Here is an 18,056-nt window from a genome sequence, read left to right as displayed (position 1 = left end):
ATAGCACGACAGCTGAGTACGATTACAGTGCAGCCGGTTCCGTTAGTGGCTGATTCGCTTAAACCCGCCTCCCCACTCGCAGATTACAACCGAGTTCCCACCGCCACTTACGGTTCAATACGGTCCAATGCAAACATCGGTGTTTTGCCCCGATCGTCATCGAATTTCCAGGCTTCACCAGCTGTACCGAAGCGCATCGAAACTGGTAACCGCACCGGACAGACACCAAACCAAACCGACCGAAGCCGAAGCTACTTTGGAAGCTTTTCAATCGATCATCGATTAGGAATGGACCGATGGCAACGCGTCGCCGGCCGAAACCATTTGTTTAGCCGAAGCTGAGAAGCAAAGCGTTCTGGTTGAATGGGAAAGGAATGTTTGCCGCCATCGGCAACGCGGCCAGTATTAATTTTCAATCACTCAATCATAAGCAACCTGCCAAATGACCGGCAATGGTAGGTAATGCGACGCAAATATCAATCCGTTACGCCACCTGTCCATCTGCAGCGGATACGTGTGGTCTTTGTCTTCGGTGCGGACACGGTTCAAATGTTTTCCCCGCCTGTGTCTCGATTGTGTCTTTGATTTGTGTTTATTGTTTAATTAATACAAAACGCATATGTAGTCGTTCTTTATGTACCGTTCCTGGTAGTTATGCTATACGATTGATGCATCTGCCAAGTACTCTGCCGTGTCTAAAACGATGAAGGTGGACGAAGGAAACAATTATGCTTCTGGATGGAGTAATTAATTAACACAATCTCGTGTGATGCGATCATTTCCACAACACTCACCGGAAAGCTTCAAACCCGATCGTGACAGATAAGCGAAAAGCCACCGGTAACGGAACCCGAACGATCAAGTTGAATGTGACAACAGCACGTCAGTTTGTGGCGCTACCGTGAGTAAGTGAAGTGGTACCGCCGCTAGAACATCTCCCGAAGTAAAGTATCTGCACTATGTAGTGATGGGTACGAGGTGATTCATTCAAGGCTTGACTCGTAGTCGCGAGAGTGCTATTAGGAATCGATTTTATCGTAATAAACTGGGACATGATGATTCGATGAGAAAGAAATCATTAGTTATCTGTAAAATTATTGAATAAATTTGCTATTAATCTTTTAGAGAAAGTTATAAATATTTGTCTGCCATTTTATTTAAATGCTTTCAATGATCACTTTTGCAAAAATGATTCTTATAAATCAACTGATAAAGTTTGTGCTACGGGTGTCGCTTATGCGAACCTACCGAACTTACTTATATCTACCGGTCGACGTTTATGGATGGCTCCGACTCCGGGAGGTTCAAGTCGAACAGCGCATCACTAGTCGGAACTATAAAACGAATTGACTTTCATCGCAGCACAAGAACCCACTACCAGATGGGAACTCCGTACAGCAATTGTGTGCTTCCGAGAATTTTCCCAACCCCCTTAAAGATTCCAACTTCGTGACAAGCAACCAGAAGGATGTACTTATTAATTAAAGCCCATGTTGCCGGTAGGGCTGGGCATACCGAGCCAAAGCCATGACAAAGCCGGTAGATCGGTGCACTTGATTATCGCCTTGGCCGATGATGAAGTGAAAACAAATTTGCAATGATTTATAAAGACACAGCGAAACGACGAGGGGACAATTTGTTTTCCACCAATGTGGGAACTCTTTTACAAGACTTTGCTTTGTGTGTGCGCCAGAAGACAGGAAGCAAACATTTCTTATGTTTATGGCGGGCTGTATTGATTACCTGTAGGTTGTATTTAATTTACATGTTTGTTGTTTTTTCTTTTTGTGATTTAATATTTTATTTCTTCTATTTTCCTGGTACTTCTTTGCTAAGAGTGTACGAGAATTGGACTTTTTGTTTCGTTTCCCCACAAGGCATCATAAAGGTGTTAACGTGCATTGAAAGCAGTTGCTTCGCCGCGTGTTACCACAATAAGTCTGTCAACTTAAATTGGCAGTTAATTTAAATTTCTGTTTTGCCCACGGGGGAGAGCAAACAAAACCAAAACCGAAAGTGAGACGATTGTAAAGACAAACTCATGCATGGAGAAGGAGTAAATAGGAGTGTCCCTTATATGCAAGCAGCTAGCAAAAACCCGCTTGGGAATGGCTTTAAAAGTAAAACATGCACTAATTAGATCGCCCGTTTGCGTGAGTCCACTTCTGACGGAGAGAACCTTTTCAAACCCCCAACCCCTCATGTGGACAAAATTGTGTGTTGAACCGTTGACGATGTTCAATTTGGGGGGGGTGAATGGCTGCAACACTCACAGGACAAGGCACACCCAATTTGCACAATGCACGCACGGTTCGAACCAAAAACATAGAACTAATCGGTTTTTTCGGATCAGCCATACCACCGTACTGGACGCGATTTCTTTCAATGGTAATGAGCCATTGTACGTTTTTACGCTTGGTCCGAAGGATCCGAATCGTACCGATCATCCGTAATCTAGTGTCGGTTGTGGGAAGGAAACCTTCTGTTTTTTTTGCCACCATCGATTTTAGCACGATGATAGTGGGTTCGTGTGCGTGCAAAAGTGCGGACAAACACAAAGGATTTTTGCGCGCCCACAGCTTGAGTGTGCGTAAATTCCTGTTGGAAATTGTGTTGATGGTACGCGGCATGATAACGCAACACCAAACACCGAACACACTAAGGATCTGAAGCGTAAGCTTTTGCGCTTTGGTTGCTGACGATGCCAGAACTCGCTTTGTCATAAAACACGATCTTCCTTCAGTTGTTCTATTCCTGCAAGCGTCCTGCAAGGCTTGCGGTCGCTTCGACCAAAAAGGCGCTTTTGCTTTCCTGCTGAGTTCGTAATAAACTTGCTCAAAATATCGACAACCGGGACAGAATAACAGCGGCTTTGCCCGATCACAAGCCTTCGTACGATCATAAACCCGCCAACAGAATCCCCATAACGATGCAAGCACAATCGCGATCGCGAACAAACTCTGCCGGCCAGTTTGCTTTTTCCCAACCGTGCTTAAATTATTCATTTCGTTTTCAGTTTTGGATGTCGCCGCCGGGCAAAAGCGCCAAGCGTGAAACGGTTCGTACGAAATGAAATGCGACGTCGCGTGTGTCTGTTTTGGCTGTTGCGACATGGGGCGAAGTTGAACCTAAACGACATACGATTAAAACGAGAGTGAAACCACATGATTCTATGCAGTTCCTCCAGACGCAAGACGCAGCCTATAAAGCTTCGGCTCGGCTTTATTTCCCCCTCAAAGGATTGGGAATGCATGAAAATAATAGTGTACGAGTTGCGTCACACTGAGACTCATTGCTGATAAAGCGGAGATACTTATACCTCCTGCCGGGATTATTCCCAACTTCCAAGAAATGGACAGCTTTAGGGGCAATATTTGTTCGAGTAATCGAACCATTCCATGAACGGCCCCGATTGCCGATGGGTTTTGTGCAGGAGTAAAAACCGAAACGGGATTTTTCTCTCTTGGCATGCATTTCCATGTCGTTGGCACTTACCGTTGCATTGGTTTGATATGCCATTATCGTTCCCTTTTTTTTACCCCATTGCGGTGTATGGGTTGAAGAATCTGCACAAAACGAATTATGACGTCAAGGAACGGTTTCGCAAGCGTGTAATGTTATAATTATTTGATGAAATAATTTACACCGCTCAAGGGGGCGTCTTTTTCTTCTAAACTGACTAGGGATTTGCGATGGATACTGGATAACTTTTTTCTATAAACATTTTAGTGGCCCTTTTTCTGCTATAATAGCGCTTAATATTTTTCTTTTCTTATTTGTGTATTTTTTTTATTTATTTTTCATATTTTTTCATGTTTTTGTCAAATTCTTTTTAAATGTCGTGTAACATTCTTTTTCCATTACTTGCTAAGAAAATACTGGATAGATTATGATACTATTAAATAAAATTATATAAATTCTAGCATGTTTATTATTCTAATTGGTGTACGATCTAGAATCACGAATATTTTTGATTGCTTAAAATGACAAAAATAGTTTTTGAATCGCTATTTGAAGTTTAAATTGTGCCAATTTTAAAAGTTCAGTATTAAATAAATAAATAATTGCAACAATTAAGGATAAAATTTTACATGAACTGTTGGATTCTTTACTTAATACATCATTTTCTAAAAGGAGGAAATTAGTTCATTAAATGACCCAAACCTCTATTGTTAAATATAGCAAAATTCTCAAATATTATTAAGTTTACAGTTTTGCATTCTTCACATGCTAAATTTTGTTTGCAAATTCCAACCGCTGATGTCGTTTAAAACATTTTATGACGTTTTTGTGAAATTTCCCGCCCAACGTTCATTCATTCGCGTGACAAACGACTTTGCTTTGCATCTTTCAAACGCTCATTAAACGTATCACATTCACCGCTGCAAATTAGAAAGCTCATGCAATCGCAATGCAATGCGGCACCACTAGACGGGTGTGCACGTTTTCGGGTTTCAAAAGCAACCGAAACTCACAATGCCGGAGTGCTAAAACACGAGCACAAATTTAGCACACTTTCCAAATCGCACGCTCGTTCCGTGTGCAATATTCGGAACGTCCCCAGCAGCAGCAGGGACAAAACACACACAAAAACACACATTTCCAATGTGAGATGAAGGGAATGGTGCGTGTACAAATACGGCACTGGTGGCGTGCATTCCCGCCCCATTCTAATATCATACAGCCAAATTCATTCCCGATACCGTTCGTTGTCTGTCGGTGAATGGTTGGAAAAATTTGCGAAAAATGGTTCCCACCCAAGCGAAAGTTGGGATGTTTTAATCGCGTGGTTCACGTTACGTTTGCCTAGGCTTCACTTTTACCATTTGCAGCTGGGTAGCTTACCGTTACCGGTTCCGGTTGTGCTTACAACGCGCCCAAAAGGGTTTCTTGCGGAAGCTGTTTGTAAGAAAGCCCACAGCCTTACCGTTTAATACGATAATTTCGTTGTGCAGTTGATTGATAGCACGAACAAAGTAACGTTAGTTCTGGATTTGCAGAACCTTCTGCTCTCGGGCCGAATCCACCCGCAAAGAAAAGGGTATGGGTGAAATAATTAAAAACTAAATACCTCTCCAACTCGCCACACAACTGTAGTTCACCATTTTCTTCTCGCTTCTCGTTAGTTAGGGGTTTGATGGGGCGAATAACCAGAAGAAAACCGGAAGAAGCTAACTTTATCTTATTTGGCCTGGCGTTTGGGAAAAGCTCGCAGTTTTGTGGCTTTCGCATTTTACGGCATAACAAAAAAAACAGTAAAACAATTTTGTTTCAATTTTGTGGCTCACCGGCAACCCGATCGCGCTTGTGTGAAGGCGTATCGAATAGGTCGATACGATACAGCAGGAGCTCTACAGGGGCTACAAGTTCTAGCGCCTCCGCAGAAGCAACAGCAGCAGCACCGGGAGATGAACGACAGCGGTGCCACCGAAAGGAACGAAATTCTTCTGGCCTTGGTAGAAGGCGAGACATGGTTGCGCGTGTGTGTGTGTATGTGTGTGTACGAGCGCGTTCTTAACACCTCCTCAAGTCACCACCAGAAGCAGCGAGTGGGCCACATACGAGGTGCAAGCACGTCCCGACACAAGTGCAGCGATCGGTTAATCCCGCCGGCTAAGATGGAGAGGTTCGTCGCTTTAAGTCTTTCGTATCGTCCCACCAGCAGCGTGTGGCCGTGAAGGCCACCGTGGCCTTTGCGCTGTACGTCGGGGTGTGCTTGTTGCCGTACAAAAAAAACCACCGTATCCATCCGTGGTCGTACGCCCTTGCTGCAACACATACACATCATAAACGTCCAACAACGTACGTCCGGTACGGAGCTATGGGTTTGTTCGATCATGCCACTTCGTTCGTTGACCGAATGGTGGCTGCGAATGGTGCGAAACCGAATGTGGTTTTGTGGTGTTTGTTTTTGTGTTTTGCGTGCCGTAAAATGAAACAATAGAGCGCATGGGTTTCATTTCCAGCATGCTCTAATTCTTGTCATTATTCGTTGGACGAATAACAAAACGAAAACGTTCGGCTGCAATGTACGAAACGCACCACGAACCGCTTTGCGCATGGGGATTTATAACATCTCGAACGCTTTTGAACCGACCGAACCGAACTGTGTTTAGAACAATCAAACGCATGAGATGAGTGGTTGTAAATGTAGCAATTCACAAGATCAAACCTTCATCGTCTAATGTTGCGCCCGACACTAGACCTAGACCTTGGAGGGCGAGACTTGTGCGAAGCCACAGCAACCTTCTTCCCACCGCTGCCCGGTTTTTTTTTATCAGCTATCAGATTAGCCTTTTTTATGGAACTATTTTACTATTCAATCATAATGCGAACGCTAAAACGTTTTCCTCCATCCGAACGATTATGCTTAGAAGTTGAAGTTTGTAGATGAAAAGATAAAATCCACCGAGCAAAAAGGGTGTTCCGATGCGGGAGCTGAATGTGTTCGTAATTAAATTGTATGCACGATCTTTGCTATCGAAATCAATCTAAGTCTATAGAGGGCGGGAATAGATAAAAGCCATTTTCAAATCCATCAACACAGCAGGTTCTAATAGGACCAGAACTCGGCAAGAGGCAGACAGCTTGACTACCGAAATTCTGCTTCACACTTTTCGCTCACGAGAAAGCTCACCAGACGCGGGTGATCGAACGGAATAGATAAAATGTTAACTGAATGAATTCTCACTCTTGAAAGCGTCGATCAGAGCAGCATCAGCTAACTGACGATCCGTAGTTCCGTTGTGATGTTAGCACAGCTCCGTGTGAATTTCTGGCTCCGTTCATCGCGCCCACCATTGATTAGACGTGCAGAGCATGGAAATTTTCGTGAATCAAATCGGAAAATTCAGAAACACCACACAGCAAAACGCACGATGAATCGATTGGAACAGAAAGTAATTAAAAGATTATTTAATTTCCAGATTGTTGTATGTTGCATTGTGCTTCCGCTTCCACTAATTATGGTTGAGTTGTTCGGTGATCATGTTCGGTGTAGCAGCGCTGCTCTGAGTTTGTTCTAATTCTTTACAGTACGGTTTTATTAAACAAACTGTAACACCGTGGGAGCGTATCGTTAGATCACCCAACTAGAGCAAATAAACAAACCTCATTCTCTCTCTCTTTCTCCTTCCGAGTTTGAGCTACTTAGCATTTTGAATTGTGTTCTATTGGGCTGTATGTTTTGTGTGTTTAGCACAACCTTAATGTGGTGCAACTAAACTGATGACCTAATGTTTTGTCACATTGCATATGCAAACCGAGGGGCGAAATGTTTGCAACCAACATGAAACGAAACCAACGCTGGAAAGCAACAAAACGGACGGCCGGTGAACAGGCACATAAATCATGCTAAATTGTGAATAGCTCATAATATTATGCTCATTCACTTTCGATGTGTCCGCGAAAATGGTCGTTGATCTTTGCAGCAGATTGGTCATACGTAATTTGGGTCACAAACAGATGAACCGTTCGGTGATCGTAAAGCATATTGTGCATTGCATCGTGTTGCAGATTAAATCGAGAATTAATCAATCTCTTTCCTGGGAAGTGATTATATGTTAATTTGCTTACTGCAACGATGACATTGAGCGGCGGAAACAGCTTCGAACAATTCCATATGGTGGGGTTGGGTGAGTGGGTGAGTTGATGATGTCATCCACGACTAGAATGGCACATTTGGAACGATGCACCTGCTTAGAATACGATCATTTTTAGCCTTGTATGGCAATGAGTGTATTCCCTAAGTGTAATGTTCTTTACTTAAATGTACTATGTATTGTTATTGCATAGCTTTAGGCGCTTTTATCAAAAACACTCTTTTTAAGACAAAATTCAATTTTTAAAAAGTAAATTTCTCATGTAGAAATCAATTCAACCCTTCCTGACACTGATAAGTATACGATTGAAATTACTACACCATGATCGTGCAGAATGTGTTTGCTACCCAGTGACACAGACATCGTTCGTTCTGATGTCCGATCGTACCAACCCATCATTTCAGTATCATTAAGGAAGTAATGTGTCGATGTGCCGCCGTTCTTCACACGTTCACACCATTTGCCACCGTCAATCCCGGTGCCATTTTCTAATATGATTAACGATAAGCGACCACCACAACAACAGGTGAATACATCCCCGATGGCATAACGCTGTCAACTGCTGCGGTGATGAGTGTAGAGTGGTTCTCTTCTACATGATGATGGTTTGTCGGGATGGGAAAAGTTGCACCAATGGAAGGTAAATCTAGAAGCTGCTAGAAACTGCATCGTAAGCGACCATTTCTCTAGCCGTTCATGAGAGCTATCTTAGCAATAGCCGTCGTCTACCGTAATGATCCAAAGGGTCTAAATGAAGCAGATCATTAAATCGGCCCTTCGTAACGCAAACATTAGAAATGAGGCTAAGTTAAGCGCCTTTTTTTCTTCTTCCCATCGATTGGAATTTCTCATGTTCGCCACCATGGGCTCGCATCATCATCACGTGACCGGTGAAACATCATCAACACTTCCAATTCCTCTCGGCTAATTGTACCACGTCTTACGTTTGATGTTTCTTCACCAACCATCATTTCCTTTTTTATCGGTCACCACGATAAGAAGGTCGCCCATTTTAATGTCCAACCGAACCTCCGGTTTTTTTTTGTTGGGAAAATTCAGCAATTATCTGTTAACACATGGCAAGGCCGTAAATTTCGCCGCTCAAACCAGTGGCCCGATCGATTGGAAATCAATTGGAATTAATTTTTGGCATCTCGCGCTTTCGGTGACGCTTCTCACGTACTGATCGTCCAATCAACTGTGACGGAGAAGAGGCTTTTTCTGCTGCTGCTGCTGCTGCACGTGCACGCTGGTTTACTTTCGCGTGCTCATAAAGTCGGCCGACCATGAGAAATGCACGGCCCTGGCTGAGCGATCGATCGGATGGCACTGTAGCGCTTTTCTTAAGCAAAAACCGGGGAGATCGAATCGAGGGAAGCTGAACCGTTTTTCGGGTGAATCTACTTTCTGTTAGCACCTTCGGTTTGGTTTTATTCATTTATGGCGCACGATTAAGGTTTTTTTTTGGGCTCTTACCTTGACTATTTTCCAATCGTTGATTCGATTCGTTTCAAGATGTTTCGATATTTTCAAATTCCTTCAAAGTTTGCTACTTGTATATGTAACGGGATCGTTTATTTCCTGTGAATGAAGGCTTCAAATTAGTTTGGTTAAATATTTATTCTGTGTGCTTGACTTCTACCCACCAAAATCGTTTCATTAGCCACAAAACCCGTTACAGATTTGAAAAAAAAAGAAACTTTTGTCTCTCTTGACCTTAAGAACACTGACTGGCTGTAAATGTAAGCTGCTTTACATTTTGTACCAAAAAACAAAATTAATCATTCACTAAAACAAACCGGCTCGGGCACGATGAACTCCAGCGTATTGGTCACCAAACAAACGCCCACAATCGAAGAACACAGGCAGGATCAAGTTTTGCCCACCAGCCGTGGCTCAACCTAATCCGCATTGTTGCAAACGCAAAACACAAGCAAACGTAACACTGCCAACAAAGCCGGACAGATGTTTCAGCTCGGTGGAGGCGTTTTTGGGGCCTGAGAGTCATGACCCGGCTTGGAACACGTTCCAAGACGTGGTGGCAACTCGCCCATGCGGAACCAATTTCCTTTCGGTTGGAAGCTAACCGTTCGTAACGCTTGCGCGCTGACATTGAGCCGATTGCCTTGATCGACAAAGTGTCCAATGATGACAAATTTGGTTCCGTTGGTGTGACGATCGGCGAACCGCTTTACGCCTATTTTTAGATTTGTGGTGATAGGCGTTTTTTTTTGCTGCTTTCCTGTGTTGAGCATAAATCGTGACTGAAATGATAATTTTGTAGGAAAGTTCTTCGGCTTCAGTCAACCGCGCACGATCGCTCGGATGAAAATGAAAACGAACAGTGGATTGCGTTTACGAAAAGGGTTTCCCCGTTGCGATCTTCAATCATAAAAAAGTTTGAACTATTGCATGATCCAATCAATCTGTTGTGTGAGGGCACAGGTGATTCGATGCTTTCAGAAATATTGAATAATGAACGTAGTTAGCCCTTCTGTGCAGAACGGATCCCCAGCAGCACAGCGAAGTGAACCTTACCGGACCGTGAGAGGATGTCGGACAGCTCGCGTGGGTTGCGTAATTTTAACATGGTTAACCATGTTAAAGTACCTTCCTTCATTGCTTAACATCTCATCCCAAAAACTGGGGGGGGGAGTTGTGATGTTTCGTAGTGAAAGTTAAATCTCTCAGCACGACATCATTCCACACCCGTCGTTACGGAAATTAACGTTTTCAAACTTACAACTGACACTCGGAGATTGTTTGGCATTTGCATAAAATACCGAACGTTTCTTCGAAGAATTCACCCTCCCCCACCTCCCAAGGGGGAGGGTAGTAAATTCCGCGGGCTTTGTGGGTAGATTGCTTTAATTAAAGCCTAAATTTAAATCGTTCCTCTGTGAGTCGCCGGACGCGTGTAATAAATCATTTCTCGTACAGTTCCATTTTGTTTTCTCGCTCCTTTTTTTCCTTCCTCTGTTATCATTTATAGTTGCTCCGGTTTTTTTTTTTGGTTTTGGGATACTAATGTTTTTCTCTTTTTTTATTTTTCCTCTCTCTCCCCAATAAAAAAAAACAGGCCACAGGTCAGGATGCGGAGTTCGCACCGCACGTTACGGCCACCTGCAAGTCCGGCACGATGAACATCAAGATACAGTTCGCGGGCCCCTACAACGGTGTGGTACACGCGCGAGACTTTCGGACACCGGCCTGTATGACCTTCGGTAACGGCTCAGCTTCGCTCGGTCTCAGCCTCAACCTGCTCGCCAAGTCCGGCAACAGCGAGTACTGTGGCATTCTCGTCAGCAACGTGAGTGGTGGTGATGTAAGCAATCTCATTTCTGGCTTGTTTTTAATGCTTTGCTTGAAGTACTAAAGTTACAATAACGGTCCATGCGCCCCTGTCTTAATTGGGCGAGTGTGGCCAGATCGTTCGATTGTTTTATTAATGAGTTTTGGAAGCAGCAGCAGCAGCAGGGTCTCTTCACAGCGAAAGCGGAAGGTCTATTGTCAGCAGTGTGAAGCAAAAGGAAGGAAAAAAAAACTTCCGCGATGCGTTGTTTGGATGCGATCACGTACAGAGTTTTCGGCCGATTACTTCCGTGTGGCGAAACTGGTGACATTACGGTTGACTCATGTTTATCTGTTGTGTGCAGTTTTGGGGCTGAAATCACGATCGAATCGTGAAGTTTAAAATGATTTCCTGTTCGTGAATAATTCAAGGACAAATTTATGATTACAGAGAAGGTTTTGATAATCTATAGAATGTTGCTCGCGTGTAATCATTTATTTCTGGAAAAAACATTAAATTATCTGCGAATATAATCCCAAACTTATTCCCAGTTGATAAGTTACAAAGATATTAATGGTTGTTCCAATCAACAATGCTGCCCTCCTCAACCAGTTATGACAGCATCATTTACTTATCACATCATACGTGCTTAAATTTACATTCCAGCGTCTTATGAGATAAAGCAAATACAACATACCTTAAGCTACTTACTCGAATCACAAGTAATATCTGCAGCTCACGCACACTGGATCATTTTTAGCTCTGTCTGTCGCAATATCATCATCAGACCGTGCACGTGATTATAGTCGACTTATTCGCTCAGAGGAATGTTTTTTCCCTCCTCCAGAAAGACCCTTATCCAGTCCTTTACAGATCGCGCTTTCCTGTCACAGTGCAATTTCGTCACATAAATCATCGATCCCTTAACACCGGCTATGATCCTCACCGAAGGGTACGATCATCTTCGCACACCACTTAATTGACAGCAATTGTTGATCATTTGCGATCATTTAGAGCGGTCACCATCGGTGCTACGTTATCCCCCCCCCCCCCCCCCCCCCTGGTTTCGAAGATACCATTTCTGGAATGGTAATTCAGGTTCAGGGTTCTAGCAGATGGACGCACACAGTCCCCGTAGAGGACGAACCGCGAAAGCAAACAGCAAAACAGGACTCGCGCCGTCTACGCTTTTCGCGTGAATGTTAATTGCCTCTGACTGGGCAGACGAAAAGGAGCGAGTGGTGGCAAAATATGGCAATCGTGAATGTGCGACAACTTGTCAAACTCGCCGGTTGACGGTTTGAAGTGACAAGCGTAAAACCAAACACAGCGAGCACGAATTCGCGTCCAACCGGTGCATTGCTGGTTGCGGTTGTCAACGTTCAAGGACTCTTTCCGCGACGGGAGATTCCCGCGGGAATGCTTGTCATCGGCACTGGGCTGGAGTTGAAAAGATTCTGCGGATGCACCCAGAACTCGTCTGCGGATGAGCATTCTTCTTACGATTCGTTACCTACCCGGGCAAACGCTACAAACTCGTTACCACTCTGCACTAATTATCCTAACGCCGAGGGGGCTGTGGAGGACTATTCCACCAACGTTCCTGAACGAACCAGGGAGGAATGTGCAAAATGAAGAGATTACGTGTCGCTTTTCCTTTTTCCCATGGAAACTCTTCACTCTTGCTTCGATCGTTTGACTGTGAAACGTTAGCATTCCACCACGAATGGGTCGATCACATTGGGTGGAACTTCCATGCCAAGACGTCACTTATTCAAATCTCCACCGTTCGCTTATCGTCCGGACACAGCTCTCGGTCTCATTGATCTGCGTTGGAATGGGTTTTCGGATTTTGCAGATCGATTGCCAAGTTTGATGCCGTTTTTTATCGAAGCAAAATCATGACTAGGCACCGGCACAGTCCCGCTGTGAGGTTCCGATGATTGCGGAAATTGAAATATAGAACCCCCATGCATTAAACACATTCATAGAGTCGATCTCTCTCTCTCTCTGTCGCGATCGTTTTCATCTGTTGTATCGACCGGTTACCCTCACACAAGATAACGATCCAACCGTTTTCAAGTGATTGCTATTGTATGGAAAAATGCGAAACTCAGCTTGAATCGATTTCCCGCCAGACGAAACACATCGGTCCGGCTGGGGCGGGGAAACGTTGGGGATTGAAATAGAATAAAATGCATTTCCTGCACAATAGCTTTAGACGTGAATTGGCGAATTCACAAGGACGGCATTGTGAAGGAAAAAAAATGCACCAATATAGACAAAATAAAGCCGACAATAAAACGAAACAGGACGTTATGCATTCGTGCATTTATCGTCTCCCGTTGGCAATTGGGACCTTTTTTTTCGCCATTTGCAAATTAAAATAATCGGGCGACAACAATGATCGTCCATTGATCACACACAAACTATCCAGAAATTTGAATTACATTTAAAAAAACAGTTTTATTTAATAAATGCCAAAATAAAACGAATTTGATGTCGTAACGGTTGTTTATTTAGTCAAACACATTTTCTCGTTGCTTTTTACAAATGATTTACATCGTTACTTCTTGGTTTTTTTTCTCACATCAGTTTGGTTTGCTTTCTAATGCCGGACATGGATAGGTAAAGGTAGGACAAGTAAACCAAATCAAGGTACAAGTTTAAGTGAGAAAATTAAATCCTCAAAAAAAACCCTCCACGATATAAAAACGAATAGCGAACACAACAAACGGTCCTATTAAGTGAGTGGTTGTTGTGCGCGATGTGAGATAACATCGGACGAGCCGAGTTAAATCGTGAGATACTAATTTCACCACCATGTTAATATGAGCTGCCCACCATATAAACCTCAAGACTGGGTCAATGGCTATTGTATCGCTATTGTATCAATAAATGGTGGTTTTGATCTTGGTATATTTGCGCCCTAATGTTCACCGCTCACCTTCTGCTCGTTTTTTTGCTATTACACTTCTTACAAATAAAAACCTCATTTTTTCGCTGAGTAATGTAACGTCTGTTAGCGCTTTAACGCTTCAGAAAACTGCTCGAAAGATAACAATAAGCACGTTGATGGGATTTGGCAGGACCTAATCGAATTGAAAGCGTACCTTCGCAATCGTCCGTACCGCCCGGTACCTTCAGCCGTGTAGTGAAAGGGTCACCAAAAGGTTTTGTGGTTTTGTGGTCGATCGATACGGTTGATACAATTTGACCAATCGCGTGTACCGTGGGCCCTGGGATCACATCACAATCGCGGTCCAATTAATCGCTGTCGTGGCAGGGATAGTAAGGTAAGAGCTAAGCGGAACATCCGTAACAAACTTGGCAAGATTCAGAACAGATCCACAGCCGGATCGGATGACCTTAATTTGACTCGATGTTTTTTTTTGAGGCGAGTTTGTGCGCGTGCATACCACCCAGACATACCAGTTGCGCAAATCCAGTCCAGTGAAGCCCCAAAGCTAGCAGGTACAGCTGATGATGAAGTTCCGTGTCCATCGATAGGAACATTCCCCAGCGTAACGGTTCCAACACGGGCGACTATCATGCGAGAAGTTTTTCGGTTTTCATTCGACCATTCATTAGAGGACCTATATTTCCTGTATCAAGCCTACTTCCCCGATAGAACATTTTCATTGTGGATGTACACCTGAATGCACCTGAAGTACCTGAAGGACTCCACCGGTGCAAAAGAACTGTAGTTTGACTTAAAGCAGGCAACCGAAAGATAGTGATCTTTCTCTCCTTGCTTAACATGGCGTTTGAGGTTCATGGCACTCGGCACAATGTTTACTGGCTTTTGCCCACCAAAGTCACGTAGTCTAGTTGAGGTGAAGATCGTGATCGGGATTTTACAGTGCGGTGTAACATAATGCACCGTCAGCTTTTGAGCCTTCCTCCCCAAGAAAAAACCGGAGGACGGTTAAGCTTTTCATTAAGGTCTAATCAGCGCAACCAGCGATGGAGTTTATTGTGTGAGAAATTCCGCAACACAGAGCTTTTGTGCCCGATGCCTGGATCAGGTATGATAATTGGAAAATCAAATCGAATGACACGCGAACGTCGCTTATGTTTGCGTAACGCTGGCGCACAAACGGTTCAGCTCGTTCCATTTGCTCGGTCCGTATCGTATTGATTGATTGAGGATTTTTTCCCTCTCTCTCTCTCTGGCAACTTCAGGTGTGTATTTGAACGTGTCTAAATCTTGTTGAGAAGGTCATAAAGCGACGGTGAATTATAAATTCAAACGACGGTGTTGTACCGTAAGCCAACGCTGGGCGGGAACTATCGTCGGGACATAAAGGTTCGATCTTACCTAACCCCAAAAAATTGTTGATAGGTTCGTGATTAAAGCGATTACTGGTGTATGTTTTTGTACTCCGCTTCGGCTGCACCTGTGTGTCCAAAACTCACGTATCCTCCGCCCACAGATCGCAGTCACGAGCAACGACTTGGCTTTTGTGTGTCGGGATTGACCGCAGCTTTACAACGCCACACCGGGAGGGGGCCTCCAGTTTTTTAACCAGCTTCCAGCACCCGGAAATGGGTTACGCGGCTCGAAGGGGTTTTGGTTTTGCAGCGACGCGACAAGCACGTCCCGTGCCGTGATGAAAGTAGAACGAACGAGATTAATCCGTTTCAACCCAGGCAAGCGGAATCGCACGAACCAGCGGTCCTGGTGCCGAGAGCAACCCTGCAATGTGGCGATGCAGTAATTTGTTCGCTTAATGATCGGCTACGGCCCGAAACTGCACCGAGCGCATACAGGAATGGTGCAGCTTTATGTAGCAGTTCTTTCTTTTGCACCAATAACTGGGCCAAGATAACGTGACGAACACGTCGGGTGAACCCGGGGGGGGGGGGGGGGGGGGGGGGGGTGTGTACATTAGTGGTATGATTGTGCCCTTTTGGACGTCCGTATTAGATCCGTCGTATTTTGTTGCTTTGTGGTCCGCTTGCTGCACTTTATTATGTTGAACTAGTTTACTTTCTCCGAGGAAGGGAAAGGGGAAGAAAAGAGGAACGGGAGAAGAAGGGGTTGGTAATGGCAAGTGATCTGATTCTTCATTAGACGTTCTTTATTTTGCTCCGCTCCGATGTTTGATCGTGCATTGAATCACGCCGATCGTTCGACGGATCGTACTGTATTTCGAAGGACGACAGTTTTTGGAAGCGATACCGAATGGTACACCCCTTCGCCTCTAATGAGGCACAACAAAGCACGATTATCGTACAGGAAATGAACCGGTATCGAGATAAAGCATAAAACCGGCTATTGCACCGAGGTGATCATGCCACAGCTGGTATGAAGTTAGTTTCCCACTCCCCCGGTTCCTGACTATTCGTGCAATCCGTTCATAATCGGTTCTGTTTGACATTTTCTAAACCGGATTTTCGATTCGCTGTTGAACTTTAGCGAAAAAGGGGTTTTCTTTTATTTCTAAATTGTCAATGACCAATCGAATTTTTTGGAGAGGAACAATATATTGTGGAGCAAGGTTAAATTGTTTTGCATATTGAATATTTATTTTAATAACTATTAACAATATCGAGTCTGCCGTTGTCTGGACTAACGAGACCCAAGATACAATTTGATTATCTACTGAAGATCGTCGAAGATTGTACCAATTAGTGCGAAGTTTTTGTCGCAGTCGAAGTGCTCCAATAAATGGTGAAATACTCTGGATATAGCGGCACTAGGACCATTTATTCCATACTGCGTGTTTGGGAATTCAAAAGGATAAATTATTGAGGCCTGTCCAGGGTAAACGTAGAGTAGCGTACCTAGTGAACTTACGTTGTACAAACATCTAATCTTTTTTTCCATTTTTTTCGTATAGACACTATGGAGTTATATTCTAATATCTGTCTGACTTGAGCGCAGCCTAAAACTAAGTTTCGCGTCTTGTACTAGTCATAGGTCTCTTATTCCATTTTTCCTTTCTAATTAATGGACTACATTAATACAATAATCAATAATAGAAGCACGTGTACGTATGAAAAACAAGATTATACATTACACATTATACACAGATTACACACAGATTACACACAGATTATACAGAACATTTATAGACGTATAGACATAAGAGTCCTTGAGGAATGCCTGATGTACTCTTATGCATTTTGGAAAATGTTTTTCCAAAATCTCATATTATAATTGTGATTCAATAGGTAAGACTGTAGCCAGATATGAAGGTTACCATGAAATTCTAGACGTTTAAGATTTCCTAGTATATCATGAGATATGCTACCGAAATCGTCTATGAAGTCTTTGTATGCACTATCCATTTGGCGACTTTTATCCAGTTTTTTGGAGTTTTTTGGCGATTGTCGAAGGCAGTCCAAAACCTGTGAATGTTGAACGATTTGGTATGAACCAGTGGTATGCAATGGTCATGGAATGCGCTTTAATCGAATCACATTCCGACACAAATCATCAAATTCCACAATTCCTTGCAAAATATTTTGATGTTCCACACGTTCAACGGAATCAAATATTTGTGTGCTCCATTTACGGGTTTGACCTTAACATTCCACCGTACGGCCGCAACCGAAACGGCACCTGATAAAAAATGCGAAACCATGCGCCATGGGTTTTCTAATGGAATTACGTTTAAATTGCAATCAGAACCGGGGCGCTCATCCTTGTGCACGCGGAGCCAATTGATTTAATGCTAATTGTTGCTATGGCTCACCACTAACCGGCGATCGGCCAAACGCGCGATACACTCGATAATAGACACGTTAGTCACCGTTTCCTAGAAAATGAATGGACAGTATTAACTCACCGTTGCATCGTTTCGGTTTGCCGTCTCACGTACCGAGTACGATCGCAGGAGAGATAATTAATCGCGCGTCAACCATAACCACCAAACGAGCCAATGATAGCGATTGAGACGCTTAAATCAACACGACCCCGGCGGGGGGAAAATCGAACGTAATTAAGAAGAATAATGTGCAGCACCCGGGAATGCACGATCGTGGTGCATTAATCAGCGTACAATGGTGTGCCCTGGAAAAGGATTTTGCAAGAAGCGGTAGATTGCGTTGGCTACTTCCATGAAAACGCAAACCGACAGACAATCAATCGCTTTCAATGCGTGTCCAACTGAATCGTCGATGATCGGGAGTCTAGCTCTTTGGAATGAAAAGTC

At 43.7% G+C, this 18,056-nt stretch overlaps 1 protein-coding gene across 3 annotated transcripts in view; it reads left to right on the top strand.

Annotated features, from left to right (window-relative positions):
- Positions 1 to 18,056, top strand: part of LOC125762497 (uncharacterized) — a 40,158-nt gene that overhangs the window by 12,475 nt on the left and 9,627 nt on the right. For 2 of the 3 annotated variants that reach the window (XM_049424653.1, XM_049424654.1), the window contains exon 3: positions 10,681 to 10,926. In XM_049424653.1, the coding sequence (XP_049280610.1) occupies positions 10,681 to 10,926 (246 nt within the window). The remainder of the gene's footprint in view (positions 1 to 10,680; positions 10,927 to 18,056) is intronic. The other variant, XM_049424655.1, reaches the window with a different exon arrangement.

This window comes from Anopheles funestus, chromosome 2RL, assembly GCF_943734845.2.
Source record: "Anopheles funestus chromosome 2RL, idAnoFuneDA-416_04, whole genome shotgun sequence".
Lineage (NCBI taxonomy): Eukaryota > Metazoa > Arthropoda > Insecta > Diptera > Culicidae > Anopheles > Anopheles funestus.
The sequence above is the reverse complement of the archived record's forward strand: the minus strand, read 5'-3'. Positions and strand labels throughout refer to the sequence as shown.